At 35.3% G+C, this 24,883-nt stretch overlaps 1 protein-coding gene across 1 annotated transcript in view; it reads left to right on the top strand.

The window, feature by feature from the left end:
• The window catches only part of LOC123549403 (uncharacterized), a 137,630-nt gene that overhangs the window by 8,681 nt on the left and 104,066 nt on the right, over positions 1 to 24,883 (top strand). The window contains exons 7-20 of the mRNA XM_053546709.1: positions 58 to 171; positions 2,700 to 2,813; positions 3,977 to 4,090; positions 5,594 to 5,707; positions 9,567 to 9,680; positions 13,300 to 13,413; positions 14,312 to 14,425; positions 14,938 to 15,051; positions 17,684 to 17,794; positions 18,188 to 18,301; positions 18,837 to 18,950; positions 19,696 to 19,809; positions 20,318 to 20,431; positions 21,180 to 21,293. Coding sequence (XP_053402684.1) covers positions 58 to 171; positions 2,700 to 2,813; positions 3,977 to 4,090; positions 5,594 to 5,707; positions 9,567 to 9,680; positions 13,300 to 13,413; positions 14,312 to 14,425; positions 14,938 to 15,051; positions 17,684 to 17,794; positions 18,188 to 18,301; positions 18,837 to 18,950; positions 19,696 to 19,809; positions 20,318 to 20,431; positions 21,180 to 21,293 — 1,593 coding nt within the window. The remainder of the gene's footprint in view (positions 1 to 57; positions 172 to 2,699; positions 2,814 to 3,976; positions 4,091 to 5,593; positions 5,708 to 9,566; positions 9,681 to 13,299; positions 13,414 to 14,311; positions 14,426 to 14,937; positions 15,052 to 17,683; positions 17,795 to 18,187; positions 18,302 to 18,836; positions 18,951 to 19,695; positions 19,810 to 20,317; positions 20,432 to 21,179; positions 21,294 to 24,883) is intronic.

Here is a 24,883-nt window from a genome sequence, read left to right as displayed (position 1 = left end):
ATATTTTAACTAATAGAGTAGTAGTCTACTGAACATGTTATACCATTTATTTGACAGATATCAATGAATGTGAATCCAACCCCTGTAAAAACGGTGGTACATGCACAGACGGCATTAACAAATACACTTGTGAATGTAAACCTGGGTACACTGGAGACAAATGTCAAATAGGTAATTCCATCCGAAATACTTTTTTTCAAGTACATTCATTATTTACAAAGTTTTGTCTACCACGTTCCTGTAACCATGTTATGTAGCACATCAATTCATCTTATGTTAATTAATTAAGACACGGTATATAACTGTACATGACACGTACGACATTTTTGAATCCGTCTGTACGCAAATTGCTCAACGTGAGCTATTCTGACAGCCGCCTGAATCCAACGTCAGTAGTTGGTTTTCAACAATTTCTCTGACCATTCTAGAGTTCATGATTTTGATGCATTTTTTAATGAAATTTTAAACGAGTTGGTTACAAATCTTTTCTATATATAAAGCAGACATACATTCTTTCCAAGTCAAATGGAGATGAATTATAAGATATGATCTTTTCAGTGTAGACAAAATCTATCTATTTTATCTTTTGACCTAGATAGTCTAGGTTTGAATTTTACTACCTAGATATTTTTTTTGAATGAACATTCTGACAAAATTTGTGAAAGAGCAGGAAGAAATGTGGCTTCTAAAGTGTTTGTAGTTTTTTTGTTGTGTGGCCTGGTAATCTAGATTAAAACCTCAGGTAATCTAGTTCTCGACCTAGATAGCATAGAGACAAAAATGCTGAAAAATTACTGTGAAGTCCTAATGGAAAATGTGACCTCAAGAAAGTTCATGAGGTATTTACGTGATTTAATTTTAATGTAGTGATATTTTTTTTTGCATTCAGTAATCCAGGTTTGAGCAAATATATCGCAAAGACTAACATTCTAACAAAGATTTATGATGCTCAAATCGAAAATGTGGCTTCTTAGGGTTAAAACGGATTTTGTCTGCCGTAACATAGTGATATATTATATTATACCAGATTTATACAGCGTCCTTTTCATGATCAATTTCACGTTCAAAGGCGCTTTACATAGTTCAAATGCAGCCACACAGGGCGCATAATTCATCCTCTACTAGTACAGACACAGAGCAATCTGACCAGAGGGACAGAGTGAGATAAAGCCCCCACGACAGAGAGATCAGAAATCAGATACAGGCTTGTCCGGCTAACTTAGCCTAGCTTGTTGCGGATAGACAGCCTGGGTCTTTAACGTTCCCGGTGTATAGCACTGATACACGCAAGGATTGCCTGGGTTCCTGACCAGTACACCTCTAGTTGGGTGGGAAACACTGAAAAGCGTTTCTGAAAATTCCCGAGTAGCTGCCGCGGATCGAACCCCACGATCTCAGGATTGGAAGGCCAGTGTGCAAACCACTGAGCTATCCGTCTACCACAATATAGTTTAAAATTTTTAAAATTGACGTATTTTAGTGAAAATAATTTTTCAAATTAGTCCAGTTTGTCGAAATCATGGATCCCAGAGGGGTTAGTAGCTTTTTATCCCCTCATTTACGCGGAGAGCATATAGCGTTGATACTGTCCGTACGTACGTACGTCTGTGCATACTTCCGTGCGTAAATACGTCCTGAAATTTTGTGTGTCCATGTCCTTCCAAACTATTAGGCTAATTTGCTTCAAACTTTCACAGATTAAACGCTGGATATACAATTGTTCCTTTTTCCATAGTTATGGAATATAGAATATGTATTGAATACAGAGAAAACTCCTTTTGTGTTCAACTCCTCCCACATTTTTAAGCCTGATTTGTAAAGTTCACAAACGAAAAAGCTTGATGTGCAAATGACCATAGAGGAGGGAATTTTATCTGTAAGTAGGTTTACTGCAGTTATGGTCCCTTGATGGTTTTTGCTATTTAGAGAATAACAAAGTATATTGTGGGCATTCTTGTCCTATAGATACAGTTCTAGTGTCATATATGTATATAGTATTTTCTTTATGCATATAGAGGAAACTATAAAAAGAATCGTTGACCCTAATATAAAATAATGTCACAGATATTTTCCGAGAGCGACACTCCATTAAAATTGTTCAAACATTCTATGAAACTCAGATGAGTGATCCAGTGCCACCATGTCCTTTTTGATTATGTTCATCATAGAGATAAATATTTACCACCTAAAAGAAATCTTAATTAATCTAATTTACAATAATTCGATTCACCGTTAATTTAAGAGAAGTATGCATCAGAAGTGACTGGCTGTATAACGAAAGTCAAGACTTTATAATGTTAAAACATCCAGTGACAACTCTGTTTCATTACGAAAGAATCCGTATTCAGTTACTAGGGACATAATTTGATTAGGCTTGAAAACTATCTTAAAGACAGTTATACCATATTACATCATTCACTAGAATCAACTCACATAAATGTAAATAAATGAGCCGTGCCATGAGAAAAACCAACATAGTGGGTTTGCGACCAGCATGGCTCCAGACCAGCCTGCGCATCCATGGAGTCTGGTCAGGATCCATGCTTGTCGCTAACGGTATCTCTAGTTGCAGTAGACTATGAAAGCAAACAGCATGGATCCTGACCAGACTGTGCGGATGCGCAGGCTGGTCTGGATCCATGCTGGTCGCAAAGCAACTATGTTGGTTTTTCTCATGGCGCGGCTCAACTACATTTCAGATATTGATGACTGTGATGCAGATCCATGCAAGAACGGTGGCACGTGCACAGATGAAGTCAATGACTACACGTGTGACTGCATGCCCGGATATACAGACAAGAACTGTGAAACAAGTATTTGTTAATCTTTTGCCATTTAGCTCATTCATTTTATTTCTATATAATAATGATAATGATAATAATAATAATGATAATAATATAACAGTAGTGATAGTAATAATGATTTTAATAACATCAATACTATGGATATTTTATTATTTTTTGAGTCATAATTCAGCAGTTTTGCAGAGCTAGCTGAAATTCCTCACTAACTCCGTATGCTACTACGCACTATTTGCATACCTCCTGTCGTTCAATTTGAAACTGTAATTTCCTGTTTTAATTTAAAAGGCCTCCACTGCAAACAAGCTTAAATTAGATACAGTCACAAAATAGATAGGGAAACTTTTCTCCTAAATCCTACATAAAACGGACGGAGGAATTGGAGATTTGTCTTGCAGCTTTCTTAGTCGTACCCTTAAAAGTTATTTTCTTGGTTTTTTGACTTCAAACAAGTTGTTGAGTACATTGGTGTAATTGACGATGGATTTACCTTATTTTATCTTTTTCGCTAATGTTACGAGGTTTTCATTGACATCATGTTGTCTAACTTGCTTAAAATAGGGTAGGTGCGAAGTTAGTATGCCACAGAACGCGTTTAAAAACCTAGTATCCTTTGTATAGGTTGCTGACCGTTCCATGGCGGTGACCCTTTTTTAAAAATTGTTTTCTGTCTTTTGTTTTGTGTTGCATATGTTGTTTTGTTTGATGTAAGCGTTTCTTTAGAAACAAAAGTAGAACAAAATAATTCCGTGACCATCGATAATTGTATAATAAGATCAAGAAGTTGCTAGTATTTTAAATGTTTACAGATGTTTTTATTTTAAAACGTGTTGACTAATTTTTTTTCTCACATATCGTAACATAATGTGGCTTATAGTAGGGAAATGTTTCAGTACAGAAAAACCTAACGATTTTTAAACTCTTGTAAAATAAAGTTAGTGCAAATTGCAAAGGAAATCAGCTACAACACTCTCCATTCCCTCGCTGGAATAAATATTACTATTATTGCTTGTTATCTCAAAGATGGATGTAAAGAATATAAAGTGTTTGCTTTTTCTATAGAAAATAAGACAGACAAAAAGTTACTATACACCTACAAAATTTGAACAACATTTTTTTAACACCACATTTTTCTGTAGTTAGCTGTACATGTTGTTATACTATTTATTTGACAGATATCAATGAATGTGAATCCAACCCCTGTGAAAACGGTGGTACATGCACAGACGGCATTAATAAATACACTTGTGAATGTAAACCTGGGTACACTGGAGTAAAATGTCAAACAGGTTATTCCATCTTAAATGTTGTGTTCAAATACATTCATGATTATGCCCCGACGAAAACGAATGGATATAGTTTTGGCGTTGTTCGTCCCTCTTTCTGTTCGTCCGTCTGTCCGGAGCCATATCTGGGAAGTTGTTTTAATAAATATATCAGTAAAACTCCGTATATATGCTCACCGATATAGGGAAATGCGCCCCATCAAGTTTCAGTCAGATTGCCTGAGTAACATAAGAGTTATAGCCCTTAGATGTAACAAGTGTTAACTTTAAAGTGTACTACAAATATGGTTATTTCTGCTTCATAACTTGCGATATATTTGTCTTAAAACTATAAAGCTTAAGTAGAATTTAGATCTCCATAACTTGTTAGTGCACACACAATTTGGTCAGAATCTCTTTAGTCACAAATTGGTAGAATTTCGTGTAACTTCTTTCATTTTTTATGCATATCTATAATCAAACAACGTGAAATTGTGTACCCACATCCGGTCACCCCCACCACCCTGGTTACTCCGCATTCGCTCGATGGAATAAACATTACTATTATTGCATGCATTTTTTGTTATCTCAAAGACAGACGTTAAGAAGACAGGGGGGTTTACTTAGTCTATGAAATTGAGATAGAATAAGGTATTTTAAACTGTAATTGAAAATTCATTTGACACCACACTTGTAGTAACAGACATATGTTATCCCAAACCATTTGAAGATACCAAGACCGCGCTTGCTAGTAGGTAAGAGCGTTTGGTCTACGGATCGCGGGGTCGCGATGTTCTCGTGACATTTGATAAACGAATTGTGCTGAAATCATTAGTCTCACCTCTGATCATTCATTGTGGGAAGTTGCAGTCTTGCGGGAACAGGTTTGTACGGTACGAATCCGGAACACTTGGTTAATGCCGTACATGATGAATATGTTGAAAAATGCGTTAACCAAAAACAACAAACAAAGATACCAATGAGCGTGAATCCAAGGCGTGTGAAAACGGTGGTACATGCACAGACTGAATTAAATATACACTTGTGGATGTAAACCTGGGTAAACTGTAGACAACTTTCAAATGGGGAATTTCGTCTGAACTGCTTTTTTTCAAATACGTTCCTTATTATGACACGCCGGAAACGGAGAGATAGTTTTGGCGTTATTCGTTCGTCCGTCCATCCGGAGTCATATCTAGGAACTGGTTTAATAATATATACATAAATCTTCATAATATAATTTGTTTACCACTATAAAGAAATCGGCCAATCAAGTTTCAGCCAGATTGCCAAAGTAACACTAGAGTCACCTTGTCAATTCCTATTCGCTCGACGGAATAAACATTACTTTTATTGCATTGCCCACTATCTCAAAGATACACGTAAAGGATACAGAGGTTTAAATTCGTCTTTTGAAAACCAGAGATAGACACCCAGTTACTTGACACATATAAAATTGAACAAATCATTTTGACACCACTTCTTCTGTAGTAAACAGCACGTGTTGTTATTCCAATTATTTGACAGATATCAATGAGTGTGATTCAAACCCCTGTGGAAACGGTGGTACATGCAAAGACGGAATTAACAAATACACCTGTGAGTGTAAACCAGGGTACGCTGGAGACAACTGTGAAATAGGTAATTCCATCTGAAAAGCTTTATTCAAATACATTCATTATTATGCCCCGCCGAAGGCAAAGCGATATCGTTTTGGCGTTGTCCATCTGTCCGTCCATCTGGAGCAATATCTAGGAAATGGTTTAATAATTTCTAAATAAAACTTCATGTATATGTTAACAACTATAGGGAAGTGTGACCTGTCAGGATGCAGTCAGGATTGCCCAAGTAAAACCAAAGTAATGACCCTTAGTAGTTACTAGTTTTAACTTTTTAGGGTACTGTGAAAATTCCAATTTCTTCTTCAAACCTTGTATTATATATGACTTATAACTATAAAACTTAAATTGATTTAGATCACCATAACTTGTGACATATGATTATATGTTAACCACTCTAGGAAAATGCGGCCCGTCAAGTTACAGTCAGAATGCCTGAGTAACAGAGTTATGGCCCTAAGAAATTACCTATGTTAAGTTTAGACGGTACTTTGAATATGGACATTTCTGCTTCATTCCTTCTTACATATTTGAACTAGAATTGTAAAACTTAAATTTGAATTAACATCACCATAACATGGCAGCGCACGCACTATTTTGTAAGGATCTTTTTAGCATTATCAGAGTTAATGCCATTTTCTTGTTTGAAATTCCGCATATTTATACACAACAAAGTAACCAAGTGGTAATATTCCATTTTTGTACCCACACCCGGTTACTAGCACCACCCTGGTCACTTCCAATTTTCTCGACTGAATAAACATTACTATTATTGCGTGCATTGTCTGCTGTCCGAGAGATAAACGTAAAGAATACAGGGGTTTAACTTAGTCTTTTGAAAATCAGAGATAGACATTTAGTTACTTTACACCTATAAAAATTTAACAACTCATTTTACATAATATCTTTGTGTAGTAAGCAGTACATTTTGTTGTACAATTCATTTGGCAGATATCAATGAGTGTGAATCCAACCCCTGTGAAAACAGTGGTACATGCACAAAAGAAATTAACAAATACCCTTGTGTCTGTAAACCTGGGTACACTGGAGACAACTGTAAAATAGGCTATTTAAGCTGAAATGCTTTTACAAATATATTTATCATTATGCCCCACCGAAGGCGGAGCGTTAAAAGTTTTTGCGTTTAAGAAATATTTAAATAAAACCTCACATATATGTTTACCACTATAGTGAAATGTTGCTCGTCAAGTTTCAGTTAGATTGCAAAGGTAACAACAAAGTAATGGCCCTAAGTAGTTACTACTGTTAACATTGGGTACTATGAGTATGGCAATTTCTGCTTCGTACTTGTGACATATTTGACCTAGAACTTAGATCATGATAACTTGGTAGTGCACACACAATTTCATCAGGATCTGCTAAGTAACTTCAGATTTCATGAATGGCCTTTTATTGTTTAAAAATCCATATATTTGTACACACAAACTAACCAATTGGAAGAATTTGATAAACCTCAATGCATATTTTTTTATAAATACATGAAGCTTTGTACCCACACCCGATCATCTCCACCAACTTTGTCACTCCCCATTTGCTCGATGGAATAAATTATTATTGCGTGCATTGCTTGTGATCTCAAAGATAGTGGAAAAGAATACAGCGCTTTCAATAAGTGTTTTGAAATTCAGAGATAGACAACAATTTACTTTACACCTTGAGACTTGAAAAACTCATTTTGACATCACAACTTCTTGTAGTAAGCAGTACATGTTGTTATACCATTTATTACCCGTATAGGGAAATGTGGCCCGTCAAGTTTCAGTCAGATTACAGTAGCAACACAGTCATGGCCTTAAGTAGTTACTAGTATTAATTTTATAGTGTACTATGAATATGACAATTTCTGTGTCAAAACGTTTTGATCTAGAAATTTAAAACCTAAATTGAATTTAGATCACCATAACTTGGACGATCACACACAATTTCATCAGAAGATCTGTAGTAACTTAGAGCAAATACCCTTTTGTTGTTTAAAAAACCAAATATTTGTTCACAACAATCTAAGTAATTGGTAGAATTTCATAATTTATTTTCGTTTTTTTAGCTCACCTGAGCAATTCTCAGGTGAGTTTTTGTGATCGCTCAATGTCCGTCTGGCGTCTGTCGTCTGTTTGTCTACATTTAGCTTGTGTATGCGATAGAGGTTGTATTTTCAACTAATCTTCATGAAATTTTGACAGAATGATTACTTTTTAAAAATCTAGGCTAAGTTTGAAAATGGGTCATCTGGGGTCAAAAACTAGGTCACTAGGTAAAATCAAAGAAAAACCTTGTGTATGCGATAGAGGCTGTATTTTTCAATTGAACTTCGTGAATTTTGGTCAGAATGATAACCTTGATGAAAGCTAGGCCAGTTTTGAAAATGGGTTATCTTGGGTAAAAAACTAGGTCACTAGGTCAAATCAAAGAAAAACTTTGTGTATGCGATAGAGGCTGTATTTTTCAATTGATCTTCATGAGTTTTGGTCAGAATAATTACCTTGATGAAATCTAGGCCAGGTTTGAAAATGGGTTATTTGGGGTCAAAAACTAGGTCAAATCAAAGAAAAACCTTGTGTATGCGATAGAGGCTGTATTTTTCAATTGATCTTCGTGAATTTTGGTCAGAATGATAACCTTGATGAAAGCTAGGCCAGTTTTGAAAATGGGTTATCTTGGGTAAAAAACTAGGTCACTAGGTCAAATCAAAGAAAAACTTTGTGTATGCGATAGAGGCTGTATTTTTCAATTGATCTTCGTGAGTTTTGGTCAGAATAATTACCTTGATGAAATCTAAGCCAGGTTTGAAAATGGGTTATTTGGGGTCAAAAACTAGGTCAAATCAAAGAAAAACCTTGTGTATGCGATAGAGGCTGTATTTTTCAATTGATCTTCGTGAATTTTGGTCAGAATGATAACCTTGATGAAAGCTAGGCCAGTTTTGAAAATGGGTTATCTTGGGTAAAAAACTAGGTCACTAGGTCAAATCAAAGAAAAACCTTGTGTATGCGATAGAGGCTGTATTTTTCAATTGATCTTCGTGAATTTTGGTCAGAATGATAACCTTGATGAAAGCTAGGCCAGTTTTGAAAATGGGTTATCTTGGGTAAAAAACTAGGTCACTAGGTCAAATCAAAGAAAAACTTTGTGTATGCGATAGAGGCTGTATTTTTCAATTGATCTTCATGAAATTTGGTCAGAATAATTGCCTTGATGAAATCTAGGTCAAGTTTGAATATGGGTTATCTGGGGATCAAAAAGATGGTCACTAGGTCAAATCAAAGAAAAACCTTGTGTATGCGATAGAAACTGTATTTGTCATTTGATCTTCATGAAATGTAGTCAGAATGATTGACTTGATGAAATCTAGGTCGAGTTCGAATATGGGTAATCTGGGTCAAAAACTAGGTCACTAGGTCATATCAAAGAAAATACTTGTTTAAACTCGAGATCACAATTTTGGTCCAATCCTAATGAAAATTGGCCAGAATATTAGTTTCCATGAAATAACTAGGTCAAACATGTTCACAAATTACACTGTTATGTTGTATTTCTCAGGTGAGCGACATAGGGCCATCTTGGCCCTCTTGTTTTTCTATGCATATTTATTATCAATATCTAAAATTGTGTACCCACACTCGGTCACCCCCACCACACTGTCACTAAACATTCGCTCGATGGAAATAACATTAATATTATTGCGTGCATTTCATGTTATATCAAAGATAGACGTTAAGAAAGCAGGGGTTTAACTTAGTCTATTAAAAAATCAGAGATAGACAGTAAAGTATAATTTGCCCCTGTAAAATTTGAACAACTCATTTTGAAACCTCATATTTCTGTAGAAAGCAGTACATGTTGTTAAACAATTTATTTGACAGATATCAATGAATGTGAATCCAACCCGTGTGAAAACGGTGGTACATGCAAAAACGGAATCAACAAATACACTTGTGAATGTAAACCTGGGTATACTGGAGACAACTGTCGAAAAGGTAATTCCGTCTGACATGCTTTTATCAAATACATTAAAAATATTGTGAAGCTCTGACGAAGGCGGAGCGATATAGTTTTGACGTTGTTCGTCTGTCCGTCCATCTGGAGCCATATCTAGGAAGTGGTTTGAAAGATATTTAAATACAATTTAAAGAGAATTCCTATAGTTTTTTTTCCTTTCATATATATGATAGGAAAATTTGTGCTGAAATAAAAACAATGGGCCACCAGGCTTGTTTTTGTTAAATTGTTTTGAACACACCCACTGTTGCTGAAACTGCCAGCGATTTTTCAACATTTTCATAATTTTCTGCTTTTTAGCTCACCTGTCACATAGTGACAAGGTGAGCTTTTGTGATCACGCAGCGTCCATCGTCCGTGCGTCCGTCCGTGCGTGCGTAAACTTTTGCTTGTGACCACTCTAGAGGTCACATTTTTTGTGGGATCTTTATGAAAATTGGTCAGAGTGTTCATCTTGATGATATCTAGGTCAAGTTCGAAACTGGGTCACGTGCCATCAAAAACTAGGTCAGTAGGTCTAAAAATAGAAAAACCTTGTGACCTCTCTAGAGGCCATATATTTCACAAGATCTTCATGAAAATTGGTCAGAATGTTCATCTTGATGATATCTAGGTCAAGTTCGAAAGTGGGTTACGTGCCGTCAGAAACTAGGTCAGTAGGTCTAAAAATAGAAAAACCTTGTGACCTCTCTAGAGGCCATATATTTCACAAGATCTTCATGAAAATTAGTCAGAACGTTCATCTTGATGATATCTAGGTCAAATTAGAACCTGGGTCATGTGCCTTCAAAAACTAGGTCAGTAGGTCAAATAATATAAAAACCTTTTGACCTCTCTAGAGGCCATATATTTCATGGGATCTGTATGAAAGTTGGTCTGAATGTTCATCTTGATGATATCTAGGTCAAGTTTGAAACTGGGTCACGTGCCATTAAAAACTAGGTCAGTAGGTCTAAAAATAGAAAAACATTGTGACCTCTCTAGAGGCCATATATTTCATGAGATCTTCATGAAAATTGGTCAGAATGTTCACCTTGATGATATCTAGGTCAAGTTCGAAAGTGGGTTACGTACCATCAAAAACTAGGTCAGTAGGTCAAATAATAGAAAAATCTTGTGACCTCTCTAGAGGCCACATTTTTCAGGGATCTGTATGAAAGTTGGTCTGAATGTTCATCTTGATGATATCTAGGTCAAGTTCGAAAGTGGGTCACGTGCCATCAAAAAGTAGGTCAGTAGGTCAAATAATGAAAAAACGTTGTGACCTTTCTAGAGGTCATATTTTTCATGGGATCTGTATGAAAGTTGGTCTGAATGTTTATCTTGATGATATATAGGTCAAGTTTGAAACTGGGTCAACTGCAATCAAAAACTAGGTCCGTAGGTCTTGAAATACAAAAACCTTGTGACCTCTCTAGAGGCCATACCCTTGAATGGATCTTCATGAAAATTGGTCAGAATGTTCACGTTGATGATATCTAGGTCAAGTTTGAAACTGGGTCACGTGCCTTAAAAAACTAGGTCAGTAGGTCAAATAATAAAAAAACCTTGTGACCTCTCTAGTGGCCATACTTTTCATGGGATCTGTATGAAAGTTGTTCTGAATGTTCATCTTGATGATATCTAGGTGTGAAACTGGGTCAACTGCGGTCAAAAACTAGGTCAGTAGGTCTAAAATTATTAAAATCTTTTGACCTCTCTAGAGGCCATATTTTTCAATGGAACTTCATGAAAATTGATCTGAATGTTCACCTTGATTATATCTAGATCAATTTTGAAACTGGGTCACGTGCGGTCCAAAACTAGGCCAGTAGGTACAAAAATAGAAAAACCTTGTGACCTCTCTAGAGGCCATATTTTTCATGAGATCTTCATGAAAATTAGTGAGAATGTTCATCTTGATGATATCTAGTTAAAGTTCAAAACAGGGTCACGTATCTTCGAAAACTAGGTCAATAGGTCAAATAATAGAAAAACCTTGTGACCTCTCTAGAGACCATATTTTTCAACGGATCTTCATGAAAATTGGTCAGAATATTTATCTTGATAATATCTAGGTCAAGTTCAAAACTGGGTCACATGAGCTCAAAAACTAGGTCACTATGTCAAATAATAGAAAAAATGACGTCATACTCTAATTTGGGTCATGTGGGAAGAGGTGAGCGATTCAGGACCACCATGGTCCTCTTGTTTATAAATACCAACCAAAATATACACCAAGACAGGACAATAAGGTTGATCCTTTTTACAGATTTTATTATATACTTATTAGATATCATAGTCATATTTGTAATACTATATCCTTACAATAATGGGTACAAATGAGAAAAAAATGTTTCCTATTCACTTTTGTGAACATATTTCAATGAAAAATACCCATAGTGGAGAATATTTTTTTTAAATTTTGAAAAAATCTTTTTCATAGATTTTTTTCCTGTTTTTCTTGTGTATGAATAATTGTATTGTGAGCATAAAATGGCCGAAAATGTATGGGTCACCAGGCTAAATTTTATGTTAAGACCGCTAGAATACAGCACCTGTTCGGACGAAAAATGGCGCGAACCTGACCAAATTGATACATGTATATCTGCTAAAAGTTAATAAAAGTTAGAAAAATTCTTAATTTTTTCTCTAATTGAATACTAAATAATCTGAAAGGTGATATTGTCTTTTCAGTACTAAGTCAATTGTCTTACATTATATGAACAACACTGTCTTTGTACTAAAATGCGATGTGAAAACACAACCACAAAAATGGCAAGATACCTGGCAGGCATTATACTTGTCAATACAACATAAACCAGTATCAACATTTGATTACTGATAAAACTTATCAAAATGTCATTTTCATTCAAGATCCCTCATATTTAAGGTTGTCTGTCACATGTTTCAACAAATGTTGACTTCATTTCAGTTTTCCATAGAAAGTGTCGGCTGCGCAGAAAGATGCGCATAAAAAGCTTTAGGAATTCCCTTTAATATATAGATTTACCTGTATAGGGAAATGCGGTCCATCAAGTTTCAGTCAGATTATCTAAGCAAAAACAGAGTGATGGTCCTTAGTAGTTACTAGTTTTAACTTTATATGGTACTATGAATATGGCAATGGTGTCTTCATTACTTGTGACATATTTGAACTAAAGATATAAAACTTAAATTAAATTTAGATCAGCATAGTGTGGTGGTGCAGACACAATTTCACCAGGCTGTATTTTTGACTTCAGAGTAAATGCCCTTTGATTATTTAAAAACCCATACTTTTGTACAGAACAAACTAACCAGTTGATAAATTTTCATTACACCTCTTCATTTTCTTCCATGCATATTTATTATCCATAGGCGAAAATGTGACCCCACATTCGGTCACCCCCACCACCATGTCACTCCACATTCTCTCGATGGAATAAACATTAATATTATTGCTAGCATTGATTATTATCTCAAAGACAGACGACGTTAGAATAAAGGGGTTTTACTTAATCCTTTTAAAATCAGAGGTAAACAACAAGTACTTTACACCTGTATAATTTGAACAACTCATTTTGACACCTCATCTTTCTGTATTAAGTAGTACGTGTTATACCATTTATTTAACAGAGATCAATGAGTGTGAATCCGACCCCTGTGGAAACGGTGGTACATGTAAAGACGGAATTAACAAATACACTTGTGAATGTAAACCTGGGTACACTGGAGACAACTGTAAAATAGGTGATTCCATACGAAATGCTTTTTTCCCCAGATACATTCATCATTATGCCCCGCCGAAGGCGGACAGATAGTTTTGGGGTTGTCCGTCCATCCGTTCATCTGGAGCTATATCTAGGAAGTGGATTAAGAAATATTCAAATAAAACTTCATCAGTATGTTCACCACTTTAGGGAAATGCGGCCCGTCAAATTCCAGTCAGATTGCTCTAGTAACACCGGAGTTATGGCTCTTAGTAGTAATTAGTGTTAACTTCAGTGTTGATATATTTTCTGGTCCTTTGGGATCATTGAGTCCATTCAACATATGTGTAATAGAGTTTAAACTGGTGCTTGGGGGCGTGAGAGGTGTTTCACATTTCATAACCTCTCATGAACAGACTCAGTCAAACCGAGTCTGTTGTTATTCTTCTTGGTTGCATTCTTTGCTTTCAAAGGATCTTTTTATAGATTTTATTAAGGGATACCAATGTCCTTTGGACACGTATCTAGTTTTTCTTTTTACATAGATTCATGTTAAAAGACAGATAATCACAAGATTATCATAACTTTACCCCGATTCTCTCATAGAAATTCAAATAAACTACTATTTCTACACTCTGTCTCCCTTTTTGCAGATAGGTAGTAGGGATTATTAGTTAGAGTACGTCCAATAAAATTAGTACGTAGGTCACCCCGATTACCCTGGTAACTCCTGATTAGCTCCACGGAACAAACATTACTATTATAGCATGCACTGCTTGTTATCTCAAAGATAGACGTAAAGAATACACGTGGTTAACATGGTCTATTGAAAATCAGAGATAAACAGTAAATTTACAGCTATTAAAATTGAACAACTCATTTTACACCAAATCTTTCTGTAGTAAACAGTACATGTTGTTATATCAATTATTTGACAGATATCAATGAGTGTAAATCCGACCCCTGTGAAAATGGTGGTACATGCAATGACAGAATTAACAAATACACCTGTAAATGTAAACCTGGGTACACTGGAGACAACTGTGAATTAGGTAATTCCATCTGTAATGCGTTTTCAAATACATTCATTATTATTTCCCTCACAAGGCGGAGCGATATCGTTTTGGCGTTGTCCGTCCTTCCGTCCATCTGGAGCAATATCTAGAAGTCGTTTAAAAGATATATATGTAAAACTTCATTTTAAATGATATGTTTAACACTACAGAAAAATGCTGCCGCTCAAGTTTTAGTTTGACTGCGCAAGTAATACCAGAGTGATGGCTCTTAGTTGTTACTAGTCTTAACTTTATTAGGTACTATAAATATTGTTTTCTTAAAGATAGACGTTAATATTTTAGGAGTTTAGCTTAGTCTTTTGAATATCAGAGGGAGATAATAAGTTACTTCACACAGACATAATTTGCACAACTAATTTTTGACACTACATTTTTATGAAATAAGCTGTACATATTTGACAGATATCAATGAGTATAATTTTAATAACTCAATTTGACATCTCATCTGTCTGTAGTTACAAGTACATGTTATACCATTTATTTGACAGATATCAATGAGTGTGAATCCAACCCCTGTAAAAACGGTGGTAAATGCATAGACGGAATTAACAAATACACTTGTGAATGTAAACCTGGGTACACTGGAGACAAATGTCAAATAGGTAATTCCATCTGAAATGCTTTTCTTCAAATATATTCTTTATCATGCCCCGCTAAAGGCGGAGCGAATTTTTTAGGCGTTGTCCGTCCATCCGTGCATCTGGAGCCATATCAAGGAAATGATTTAAGAATTATTTAAATAAAACTTCATATATATCTTTAACATTATAAGGAAATACGGCCCATCAAGGCTCAGTCAGATTGCCCAAGTAACAGCAGAGTTAGCCCTTAGTAGTTACTAGTTTTAACAGTGTACTATGAATATTGCAATTTCTGCTTCATTACTTGTGACATATTTGACCTAGAACCTAAAAACTTAAATTGATCTTAATCACCTTTACTTTGCAGTACACACACAATTTCACCAGGACCTCTTTAGTAACTTTAAGAGTTAATGCCCTTTTATTGTTTAAAATTTCACATTTTTTATACACTAACCGATTGGTAGAATTTCATTATACTTCTTTCATTTTTTATGCATATCTATAATCAAAACAATGTGAAATTGTGTACCCACACCCTGGTCACTCCGCTTTCACTCGATGGAATAAACATTACTGTTATTGCATGCATTTTTTGTATCTCAAAGACAGACGTTAAGAAGACAGGGGGGTTTACTTAGTCTATTGAAATTCAGAGATAGACAATAAGGTATTTTACACATGTATAATTTGAACAACTCATTTTGACACCACATCTTGTAGTAAGCAGCACCAACCATTTGACAGATTCCAGTGAGCGTGAATCCAGTTCAATGAAAAATACCCATAGTGGAGAATATTTTTTTAAATTTGAAAAAAACTTTTTCATAGAATTTTTTCCTGTTTTTCTTGTGTATGAATAATTGTATTGTGAGCATAAAAATGGCTAAAAATATATGGGTCACCAGGCTAACTTTTATGTTAAGACCGCTTGAATACAACACCTGTTCGGGCGAAAAATGGCGCGGCCCTGACCAAATTGATACATGTATATCTGCTAAAAGTTAAAAAAAGTTTGAAAAATTCTTAATTTTTTCTATAATTGAATACTAAATAATCTGAAAGGTGATATTGTCTTATCAGTACTAAGTCAATATTCTTACATTATATGAACAAAACACTGTCTTTGTACTAAAATGCGATGTGAAAACACAACCACAAAAATGGCAAGATACCTGGCAGGCATAATACTTGTCAATACAACATAAACCAGTATCAACATTTGATTACTGATAAAACTTATCAAAAATGTCATTTCATTCAAGATTCCTCATATTTAAGGTTGTCTGTCACATGTTTCAACAAATGTTGACTTCATTTCAGTTTTCCATAGAAAGTGTCGGCTGCGCAGAAAGATGCGCATAAAAAACTATAGGAATTCCCTTTAATATATATATTTACCTGTATAGGGAAATGCGGTCCATCAAATCAGATTATCTAAGCAAAACAGAGTGATGGTCCTTAGTAGTTACTAGTTTTAACTTTATATGGTACTATGAATATGGCAATGGTGTCTTCATAACTTGTGACATATTTGAACTAAAGATACAAAACATAAATTTAATTTAGATCAGCATAGTGTGGTGGTGCAGACACAATTTCACCAGGCTGTATTTTTAACTTCAGAGTAAATGCCCTTTGATTATTTAAAAACCCATACTTTTGTACAGAACAAACTAACCAGTTGATAAATTTTCATTAAACCTCTTCATTTTCTTCCATGCATATTTATTATCCATAGGCGAAAATGTGACCCCACATTCGGCCACCCCCACCACAAATACACTTGTGAATGTAAACCTGGGTACACTGGAGAAAACTGTAAAATAGGTGATTCCATACGAAATACTTTTTTCCCCATATCGTTCATCATTATGCCCCGCCGAAGGCGGAGATATAGTTTTGTGGTTGTCCGTCCATCCGTTCATCTGGAGCTATATCTAGGAAGTGGATTAAGAAATATTCAAATAAAACTTCATCAGTATGTTCACCACTTTAGGGAAATGCGGCCTGTCAAATTCCAGTCCGATTGCTCTAGTAACACCGGAGTAATGGCTCTTAGTAGTAATTAGTGTTAACTTCAGTGTTGATATATTTTCTGGTCCTTTTGGATCTTTGAGTCCATTCAACATATGTGTAATAGAGTTTAAACTGGTGCTAGGGGCGTGAGAGGTGTTGCACATTTCATAACCTCTCATGAACAGACTCAATCAAACCGAGTCTGTTGTTATTCTTCTTGGTTGCATTCTTTGCTTTTAAAGTATCTTTTTATAGATTTTATTAAGGGATACCAGTGTCCTTTGGACACGTATCTAGTTTTTGTTTTACATAGATTCATGTTAAAAGACAGATAATCACAAGATAATCATAACTTTACCCCGATTCTCCCATAGAAATTCAAATTAACCACTATTTCTACACTCTGTCTCCCTATTTGCAGATAGGTAGTAGGGATTACTAGTTAGAGTACGTCCAATAAAATTAGTACGTCGGGCACTTCGTTATTTCGTTATGAATTCTTTTGAAAAAAGTACAAAAAAAACTGTTTGATTACAAAAAAAAGATGAAAAAAATACATGGAAAACTTTCTTTAGTTTCACTATTTCATTCTGAAAAAAATTGATTCCAAACTCCAGTTTTGTTTTCACTCCAGACATAGACGAATGTTCCTCTGATCCATGTATAAAAGGTGATTGTACGGATGCTGCTAATGAATACACATGCTCTTGTCAAGAGGGCTGGACGGGAATAAACTGTGATCGGAGTAAGTATATGAAAACTAATTATATTTGTACGGAGTAAACATATTCCCTTTAAGAGAGGATAATTAGAATTTGGACCATTTTTTTTTCTTGGAATAACAAACGTGTGTAAGTGTTTAACTTTAACACTGCACTATATATACTAGTAAACACTTAGTCTATTAATACTTTACTGAGACAATATGTTATGTAAATTTCAGTAATGGGAAACCGAAAACATGAACCTTTACATTTGGTTTTGTTTCTCATTTTCGCCGCAACGTTAAATTCTGTAAAAATGTACAACACGCAAAGCTATAGCAACAATTACAGGACATTTTAAATGATGAGATTGAGAAATGAATAGGAATGAACTGTACCAAAATTGACTCTATCTACCAATGCGTTTATTGCAGACGTAAACGATTGTCCCGGAAATCCGTGTAAGAATGGGGCGACATGCACAGATGAAGTGAATAGTTACACATGCACGTGTGTCGCTGGCTGGACAGGACCTAACTGTGATTCAAGTGAGTCTGTGTAAAAATTAGTTTGGACATGCATGTAAAGCATTATTGAACGAATTGAATTGGTGGATATGTTGTTTCTGTACTCTAGGCGCTTTGTCTTAATTGCTTTGGCGTATTGTAATGTGGATTTGTCCTGTCTGTAATGATTTATACTGTAAACTTGTATACACTGGTCTAAAGTATAGAAAAGCTAACGGCTATGAAGTTATGAGACACGTCAAAACAAAAATGGTGTATTGAATACACTCGTATATTATTCTGTATGTTACGTATATCGTGCATTTTGAACATTGATTGGGTGAGGTAACTTTTATACACACTATCCTGTATTCGCAACATGTGAGGTAATTTGGAATACTTACTTATGAAAAACCCACACACTTTACTTTAGCAATTTAGAGACCGAAGATGGTGCCCAACTGTTTTCCTTTTATGTCTTGCCCTAATTGTCGTAACTCCTGTATAATTTGAACAACTCAATTTGACATCTCATCAGCCTGTAGTTACAAGTACATGTTGTACCATTTTTTAACAGATATCAATGAGTGTGAACCCAACCCCTGTGAAAAAGGTGGTAAATGCATAGACGGAATTAACAAATACACTTGTGAATGTAAACCTGGGTACACTGGAGACAAATGTGAAATAGGTAATTCCATCTCTTTTTAAAATACATTCATCATTATGACCCGCCGAAGGGCGGAGAGACATAGTTTTGGGGTTGTCCGTCCATCCGTTCATCTGGAGCCATATCTAGGAAGTGGATTAAGTAATATTTAAATAAAACTTCATCTGTATGTTTACCACTTTAGGGAAATGCAGCCCGTCAAATTTCAGTCAGATTGCTCAAGTAACACGTTAGTAGTAACTAGTGTTAACTTTATAGGGTGCTGTGAATATGGCGATTTCTGCTCCATAATTTGGGACATACTTGACCTAGAACTATAGACCTTGCATTGAAATTAGATCATCATAACTTGCTAGTGCACACACAATTTCGTCAGGACCTCATCAGTTATATCAGATTTAACGCCCATTTTTATTGTTTGAAAAATCCACCTGTACACAACAAACTAACCTATTGGTAGAATTTCATTAAACTTCTTTATTTTTTCCCATGCATATTTATTATAAAAACATGAAGTTATGTACCCACTGTTGGGTCATCCCGATCACCCTGGTAACTCCTGATTAGCTCGACGGAATAAACATTACTATTATAGCATGCACTGCTTGTTATCTCAAAGATAGACGTAAAGAATACACGTGGTTAACATGGTCTATTGAAAATCAGAGATAAACAGTAAATTTACGCTATTAAAATCGAACAACTCATTTTACACCAAATCTTCCTGTAGTAAACAGTACATGTTGTTATACCAATTATTTGACAGATATCAATGAGTGTAAATCCGACCCCTGTGAAAATGGTGGTACATGCAATGACAGAATTAACAAATACACCTGTAAATGTAAACCTGGGTACACTGGAGACAACTGTGAATTAGGTAATTCCATCTGTAATGCTTTTTCAAATACATTCATTATCATATCCCTCACAAGGCGGAGCGAAATCGTTTTAACGTTGTCCGTCCATCTGACTGGAGCAATATCTAGAAGTCGTTTAAAAGATAAATAAGTAAAACTTCATTTTAAATGATATGCTTAACACTACAGGAAAATGCTGCCCCGCATGTTTCAGTTAGATTGCGCAAGTAATACCAGAGTTATGGCTCTTAGTTGTTACTAGTCTTAACTTTATTAGGTACTATAAATATTGTTTTCTTAAAGATAGATGTTAATATTTTAGGAGTTTAACTTAGTCTTTTGAATATCAGAGAGAGACAATAAGTTACTTCACACAGACATAATTTGCACAACTAATATCTGACACTACATTTTTATGAAGTAAGCTGTACATTTTTGACAGATATCAATGAGTATAATTTTAACAACTCAATTTGACATCTCATCTGTCTGTAGTTACAAGTACATGTTATACCATTTATATGACAGATATCAATGGGTGTGAATCCAACCCCTGTAAAAACGGTGGTAAATGCATAGACGGAATTAACAAATACACTTGTGAATGTAAACCTGGGTACACTGGAGACAAATGTCAAATAGGTAATTCCATCTGAAATGCTTTTCTTCAAATATATTCTTTATCATGCCCCGCTAAAGGCGGAGCGAATTTTTTAGGCGTTGTCCGTCCATCCGTGCATCTGGAGCCATATCAAGGAAATGATTTAAGAATTATTTAAATAAAACTTCATATATATCTTTAACATTATAAGGAAATACGGCCCATCAAGGCTCAGTCAGATTGCCAAAGTAACAGCAGAGTTAGCCCTTAGTAGTTACTAGTTTTAACATTAGAGTGTACTTTGAATATTGCAATTTCTGCTTCATTACTTGTGACATATTTGACCTAGAACCTAAAAACTTAAATTGATCTTAATCACCTTTACTTTGCAGTACACACACAATTTCATCAGGATCTCTTTAGTAACGTTAAGAGTTAATGCCCTTTTATTGTTTAAAATTTCACATTTTTTGTACACTAACCGATTAGTAGTATTTCATTATACTTCTTTCATTTTGTGCCCATGCATATGTATTATCAACACGTGAAATTGTGTACCAACACCCGGTCATACCCACCACCCTGTCATTCCACATTCGACCGATGGAATGACCCTTAATATTGTTGTGTGCTTTGCTTGTTATTTCAAAGATAGACGTAAAGACTTATTCTTGAGAAAACCAGAGATGGAAAATAAGTCTTTTTACATGTATATAAATTGAGCAACTCATTTGACGCCATATCTCTCGTTAGTAAGTAGTACATGTTTTTATACTAATTTTTTGACAGATATCAATGAGTGTAAACCCAACCCCTGTGAAAACGGTGGTACATGCAATGACAGAATTAACGAATACACTTGTGAATGTAAACCTGGGTATACTGGAGACATCTGTCAAATAGGTAATTCCATCTGAAATGCTTTTATTTCAAATACATTCATTATTTTGATCCGCCGGAGGCGGAGTTATATAGTTTTGGCGTTGTCCGTCCGTCCATCCATTCGGAGCTATAGGTAGGAAATATTTAAATAATACTTCATATAATTTTATCTTCCCCACTTTAGGGAATGTTTTAATACATTCATCATTGTGTCCCGCCGAAGGCAAAGAGATAAGAATTTAGCGTTTTTCTTTCTTCCGTCTGGAGCCATATCTAGAAAGTGGGTTAAAATATTCAAATGAAACTGCATAAAATTATGTTTACCACTCTATGGAAATGCGGCCCGTCAAGTTTCAGTCATATTGCACAAGAATAACACCAGAGTTATGATCCTTAGTAGTTACTAGTTGTGACTTTGTAGGGTACTTTAAGTTTAAATATGGCTATTTCTGCTTCAAAACTACGTAACACATCAATTTCATCAGGATCTGTGAAGTACATTCAGAGTTAATGCCCTTTTAATGTTTAAAACCCACATATTTGTACACAGCAAACTAAACAATTGGTAGATATTCATTAATTTTCTTTCATGGCTTTCCATGCATATTTATTATTAATACGTGAAATTGTGTACCCACGTCCGGTCATACCCATTGTGTACCCATACTCGGTCACACCCACCACCCTGGTCACTCCCCATTCGCTCGATGGAAAAAACATTACTATTATTGCGTACTTTGCTTGTTTTCTTTAAGATAAACGTCAAGAATACAGGGCTTTAAATAAGTGTATTAAAAATCAGAGATAGGAAATAAGTTACTGTATAGCGGGTTATATTCGCGGAGGTTTAATTTTCGCTATATTCGCGGTCAACGTTGACAGCGCGAAATCTAAACACCGTGATTATTTCTTACCGCGAACATATACATTTCACCAAGGGACGGCCAATAACAAGGTGATCTGGTGTTTATCGTCTATTCCCTTTATCACTAATTGCTTCGATCCAATAGATATAGAAATTATGCACATGAGAAATAAAGGCGTGAAAAACATTGAATTGTTTGTTATATAGCGGTTATACTTTACAAATCGATTTTTGTTAAATGTAGTTGCCTTTTCTTCATCATTTAATTTCGTTGGATTCGGCAAAATTATTAAAGGCGGCCTTTTTATACCTCACTTCCCTTTATGCAGCCATTTCCTCATAATAACCGACTTTTTCGTAGACTAGAATACATGTAACACAAAGAATACAAGAACCAGATGTAATTTTCATTGTAATTGCTGGATTTATTATAAACATGGGGTTTGTATGAGTACTTCTTAAGGAGCTATTTACAATGTGTTTCGAAACGTGATTAGATATTAATAAAACAGTCGTGAGATTATTTCAATGCATTACAGGACTTAATTTCGCACGTGTTGAATTATTACTAGTAGCTTCTATTACATACTATATGTGTCTCTATTCAGACGACAACGACAGATTTATTTGCGTGTTTGTTATTTTTTGCATGTCTAGGAAGAGTAACCTCCCTTGTTTGTTTTTGATCAAGGTTTATAATTCGCGGTAATAGTAGTTTCCGCGAAATCAAGACACCGTGATTTCAAAACTCTTAAGAAAACGCGAACATTTGGCACCGTGAATATATCCCACTATACAGTACTTCATACTTGTATAATTTGAACAATTCATTTTGACACCGCATCTTTCTGTAGTAAGGAGTATGTGTTGTTATAACATTTATTTGACATATATCAATGAGTGTGAATGTAACCCCTGTGAAAACGGTGGTACATGTACAGACGGAATTAACAAATACACTTGTGAATGTAAACCTTGGTAAACTGGAGACAACTGTAAAATAGGTAACTCCATCTGAAATGCTTTTTCCAAAATTCATTCATTATTATGTATTTTGTTTTTGCATTGTCCGTCTTTCTGTCCATCTGGAGCTATATCTAGAAAATATTCAAATAATACCTCATATCATTATATTTTCACCTCTATAGGGAAATGCGGTCAGTCGGATTGCCGAAGTAACATCAGAGTTATGGCTCTAAGAAGTAACTGGTGTAACAATTATAATGTATAATGTGAATATTGCAGTTTCTGCTTTATAAGTTGAATATTACATATTTGACATGGAGCTATAAAATTTAAATTGAATTTAAATCACAATAATTTGGTAGTGTACACACAGTTTCGACATTGATTGGTAGACTGACATTTTTTAAAACTGTGTATTCCATTTTGGGATGTTTACTTCTACTACATGATGTAATACAGGTATGTATATGTAGGTAGGTTTGATCGGTATTTACTTTCTACAGAGAACTAATTCTCGATCTTTGACCAGTACTGCCTTTAAGGTGTCATGACACCAAATCAGACAAATATTTCAGCAATAAAATTAAGTGCATTTATTTAATTGGTCTATATAAAGTAAATGGTTTAATTTGTCAGAACTGTCTATAAGTTTATACATAGTTTCATCAAAATGAGATAACTTGAACAAAAACAACAAAAAACTTCTATACACAGAGTGAGTGTCCTACATATCGATATGCCTATTCTTCCTCACAAAAACCACAGGAACACGTGTCTCCAGTAATCACACACAAGTCAACCAAAACCTGATTTTCCATGTTCAAGCAGGCATAGTGAAACTATTTGTCACATCTGTTACAACCTATTCATTCAAGTCTCTGATTTCTCTTGCAAACCACGCAGATACCATCATCGGGGTATTCCTCTAGTGGTTCAGAGATTTAATCAGGATTGACAGAAGCTGATGTAGATGGTTGCACTTCAGTTGAATTGTTGGAAGTGGACTGTTGAAATGTTTCTTACTAAGTCTCGCAACGTCGAATTTCTTCTTACCTCTCCTAGGGGACGGGGGTATTAGAATGTCTGCAAGAGCGGCTGGCACGATGCCAATGTTGACCAGATGGTTAGGGTTACCTTCATTTCCTATACCTGTCCGTTTGGAGAGAGTCTGTTTCAAAACTGTTACAATACTAGGATTGCTTGGTATGAGGTTTGTAAGTGTAAATGCTTCCATAATATCATGTTCTGACAACGTAGACAGAGCATACTTGATCAAAGCGGGCATTTGTCCCCGGGATATACGATTTACCTGGTGCCCAAACCTTAATGCTACTTTAGAAAAGTTCGTTTTCAGTAAATGAAAAATGTGAACATCAAATGGCCGGAGAAGGTGTGTTGAGTGCGGTGGAAGTCACAACATCTCCAATTGGTTCTCTCATGCCAGATCAATAGCATCATCTCCTATCCCTTCCACAGTTAGGTATGAATGACTGTCTCAACAAGTCCACAAAAGGGTGCTGTCCATATACCCTTTCTTAGAAGTGGTCACATTCCATGAATCAGGGAGAGGTTCAAAATCTCGAGGGACATTCTTGGAAAATATGACCATAGGTGGTAGATAGCGTCCTGCGCCAGATATGGCAATATTCAGACTTATGTGTCCTAACCCAGTTGTCATCTGCTCTGGTCCGGGTGCTGTTTACCAACATCTATCACTTTTTCTCGTGATTGTTCATGTCTATCAAAACCTGTCTCGTCAACATTAAATATCTGGTCTGGT

This window comes from Mercenaria mercenaria, chromosome 6 (assembly GCF_021730395.1).
Source record: "Mercenaria mercenaria strain notata chromosome 6, MADL_Memer_1, whole genome shotgun sequence".
NCBI lineage: Eukaryota > Metazoa > Mollusca > Bivalvia > Venerida > Veneridae > Mercenaria > Mercenaria mercenaria.
Note: the sequence above shows the minus strand (reverse complement) of the source record. Positions and strands in the feature narration are given on the sequence as shown.